The 4,040-nt window shown below is 51.0% G+C and overlaps 1 protein-coding gene and 1 pseudogene across 1 annotated transcript; both read left to right on the forward strand.

Moving 5' to 3' along the window:
• The first annotated feature begins 222 nt into the window (after positions 1-222).
• LOC103712513 (limonoid 21-O-acetyltransferse-like) lies at positions 223-2,796 on the forward strand. Its single transcript, XM_008799053.6, has one exon. It carries the CDS (start codon positions 418-420, stop codon positions 1,684-1,686), a length of 1,269 nt encoding a protein of 422 aa, XP_008797275.4. The 5' UTR covers positions 223-417; the 3' UTR covers positions 1,687-2,796.
• LOC113463177 (U1 spliceosomal RNA) lies at positions 2,658-2,827 on the forward strand (annotated as a pseudogene).
• Positions 2,828-4,040: the final 1,213 nt, after the last annotated feature.

A 4,040-nucleotide genomic window follows, 5' to 3' on the forward strand; every position in this document is an offset into this window, starting at 1 on the left:
CCGGTCCCACCCAAATCCATCATGTAATGGGCAGACCTGGATCTAAACATTAGACCCAAATCCAATTCAGGTTGCATTCGGGTCAATATGGACTTGGACCCACTCGACCCATTTGCAGCTCCATTTGCAGCCCCAATTGTGATCAAAATGGTGGATGGTGAAGTATGAAAACATGGCTGCGGCTTGATTTAGAAATTAGAACGGCATTTGCTTGGTCTACAAGAATCTTGACAAGTGAAGGAGTCACGAAAGTGAAAGCAGGTGCCCGGAAACCACAATTCCAAGTCCAAAAACAACAACGGAAGACGTCTCCTCCGCAAATCCCCCCTCGGCAGCCATTCAGATAAAAGCAACACTTTGGCCACCGCTCAAATAAACACCACCATAGACCACAGCCCTCAAAACATTTCTCCCACCATGCTGAAGAAGGTCCAAGTTATCTCCAAGGAAACCATCAAACCATCCTCCCCAACTCCCCAAAACCTCCACTCCCTACAACTCTCTCTCCTCGACCAAATAGCACCTCAAATCTACAACCACCTCCTCCTCTTCTACTCCAAGAATCCACCACAAGCACTCACTCAACTGAAGTCATCCCTCTCCAAAACCTTGACATGCTTCTATCCATTAGCTGGAAGGATCAAAGAATCCAAGGATGATAACACTCTCTACGTCGAGTGCAATGATGAGGGTGTGGAGTTCATCCAAGCCCGAGCAGAGGCCGAGCTCCACTCGGTCCTCCTCCAACCTCCGATCGACCAATTCAGCGAGCTCCTACCGATCAGAGCAAGCGACTTCCGATATGGTGATCCCCTCCTTGCGGTGCAGCTCACTTGGTTCGAACGTCGTGGCTTCGCGCTAGGCTTGTCCATGTCCCACCTCATCGCCGACGGCGCCTCCATGGCCATGTTCCTCAACCGCTGGGCCGACGTCGCCCGCGGACTCGACTTGCGCCCCGCTCCCCGGTTCGACTCCATGGCCACGTTCCCTCCTCGGCCTCAGTTCATCGACCAAGCACCGAAGCGAGCACAGCCCGCGAGCGGGCAACCTGCTGCAGCTATAAGGAGGTTCGTGATGAGCTCGAGAGCGATAGCGAGGCTGAGAGGCGGCAGCTACGACCGAGTGCATGCGCCGACGCGCGTCGAGGCGGTGTCGGCGCTCGTCTTGCGGTGCCTCGTGCGAGCGCGAGGGAAGAAGCGACCGGTCGCTAAGCACTCCGTGAACCTGCGCAGGAAGCTATCGCCACCTTTGTCGGATGAATCCTTCGGGAATATGTGGATCAGCGTGGCCGCGGTGGGGAAGTTGGTAGGAGATGGGTGCGATGATGGAGGCGGGCAGGGGTTCTTGGAGGAGGCTCTGAGGAATGGGGTGAGAAAGGTGGATGAAGAGTATGTAAGGAGGAAAGCTGAGGAGAAGTGGCTGGGGAGGGATGGGATGGATGGAGTGGTGGTGGGGGAGAGCGAGACTTGGATATTTAGTAGTTGGTGCAGGATGCCTTGGTATCGGACTGACTTTGGATGGGGAGAGCCAGAGTGGTTGGGATGTGGGATCCGTGATATGAAGGATGTTTGTATACTAGTAGATACCAAGGATGGGGATGGAATGGAGGTTTGGTTGTGGTTGAGAGCAGAGGAGATGGAGAAGGTGGCGAGGGATCCTGAATTCCTCGACTTCATCTCCTCTTAAATTACAACCGGCACGAAATGTTTGCTAGCTGCAGGAAGATTAAGATGATAGATATGCTGTAAGAAAGATGATAGATATGTTGTTCGATATTTCATCATTAGCTCGGAGCTTCAATTGTGCAATTAAATGGCTTAGAGACATCAAGAATGCATGTTATCAGAACAGAGGCATGGAGAAGAACAAGATGCTAAGAAGGAGACAGAAAATTGTGTATTTGATACTATGCTTCAGTTTGTGAACAATATGAAAACTAATTGAATGCCATATGCTTGGACAATCATCTTTGTTATATGATAACTGCAATTATATGGCGAGTGGAAATGTGGAATGGACCAAGCTGAGGCATCTCATTGGTTATACCTAAGAAAACACATATGGCACCATTTCACTGAAGCAACTGGTCTCTTCTTCTTCTTCTTCTTCTTCTTTTACCCCTTGACAATCTTCTAATATTTTTCATGTTTCAGAACAGAACAAATTTCAATAAAAGCATGAGAGAAATTCTCTCTCACATACATTTTTTTTTTTTTTTTTGATCCACACACAAACATGGATGGAAGCAAGGGACAGCTGATGTGGCATCCTGCTTCTTCTTCATCTTCTTTTACCCCGGACAATCTTCTAATATTATTCATGTTTCAGAACAGAACAAATTTGAATAAAAGCATGAGCGAAATTCTCTCTCACATACTTTTTTTTTCTTCCTCCTCCTCTCCATGGGAGTGTTGGTTTTGGATCATCGAAGAGTGATTCCCCGCTCTAGATCTCATGTCAGATCTTGGTGGTGCTACTGAGGTCAACGCCCTCTGTAACGCCATTTTCTAACAACTGCCGCGGGGCTGGCGGCCAGGACGGATTCTAACCTTTACAAGCAGAGAGCGGTGGTAGCTTTTTTAGTCCCACATCGGATAGAGAAGAGGGACTAGCCGGCGCAAGCGAGTTTAAAAGAGAACCAGGGGAACGAGTGATCCATACTTACCTGGACGGGGTCTATGGGTGAACAATAAGGCTCATGGCCTAGGCCCGGGGCCCACATTGCACTTGGTGGGAGCCCTGGCCTACCATCTCCCCAAGTGGGAGAGTGGACGTCATAATTTGTGGTAGAGGGGGCTAGTGGGCTGATATCTAGCCTTGACCCCAGTTGCTTGAACCCAACCCAATCAAGCATAAAGAAAATCCAAATTTAGACCCAGTTGTTCTTTTTTTTTTTTTTTGGTAAAAACGGCTACTCATATCATATAGATCGGACGTGAGTACAGTCCTCCAAATCACGGGAAAGCAAAAAATACAACTGTGAAGGGACGTCTGCATCAGACGTCCACAAAAAGACACCTGAGTGCCGAGCGACAAAGGAGGCGACCCAGTCTGCTGCCCGGTTCGCCTCCCTAAACACATGTGCTGCATGGAAGTCAGCCATCATCTGAGCCACCCTACGGGACTCTCGGATGAGGGGATGGCCATCCCCAAACCGATCCACACCCCGAATCAAATCAATCACCACCGCTGAATCACCCTCGAGGTACACCCGCTCGGCCCCGGATATCTGCCTCGCATAGGAAATACCCTCCCAAGCCGCCTGCAACTCTGCACCCACCACTGTAAATCCAGGCGTGCGCCGTCCACCTGCTGCGATCAGCCTACCACGATGGTCCCTGATGACAAATCCAACCCCTCCATACAAACCATCTGCCGACCTGCTACCATCAAAATTCACCTTGAGATAGCCAGGGAGTGGGGGTGCCCAAGAAACAAAGGCAAACCATGGCGCTGAAACAGCGTGATGAGCACCCCAGATGTCCCTGACCTGCCCAGAGGTGACTACCGAAGTCGCCCCAATAACCTCCCTCGCAAGCGCCATCGCCCGATCTACCACCATCCTCGGAGGCGCCCTCCTACCCTCAAATATACCGGTATTCCTGTCCAACCATATCTGGTAGGACAGGTACGCCACAAAAATCCCTACCTCAAGAGATCTGGGCCGCCGCACGGAATCTCTCAGCAGATGGATCAGATCCTGCGCCAGCACCACCGAGGCCGGTAACAGTACCGATGAACTCCTCCATATGTCTCGAGCCCTAGGGCACTGCAGCAGAACATGCTCCATAGTCTCCTCGATATCTGCACATATCTCACAATACTGAGAAATCCTCATACCACGCCGCACTAACACACTCCTAGTCGGAAGGCAGCCCCGCGCCACCTTCCATATGAATAGTGCCACACGCGGGTGAATCCGCATCCTCCATATCCACCGCCCCTCCATCTGTCGCACTGGCTCCCTACTGAACACTGCATGAAGATCCCTAGCTCGCACCCGAGATCGTCCCGTCGGTATCCATACTAGCCTATCCGCC

Source organism: Phoenix dactylifera, chromosome 11 (genome assembly GCF_051530095.1).
Source record: "Phoenix dactylifera cultivar Ajwa chromosome 11, Ajwa_hap1_PhDact_Kaust_v1.1, whole genome shotgun sequence".
Lineage (NCBI taxonomy): Eukaryota > Viridiplantae > Streptophyta > Magnoliopsida > Arecales > Arecaceae > Phoenix > Phoenix dactylifera.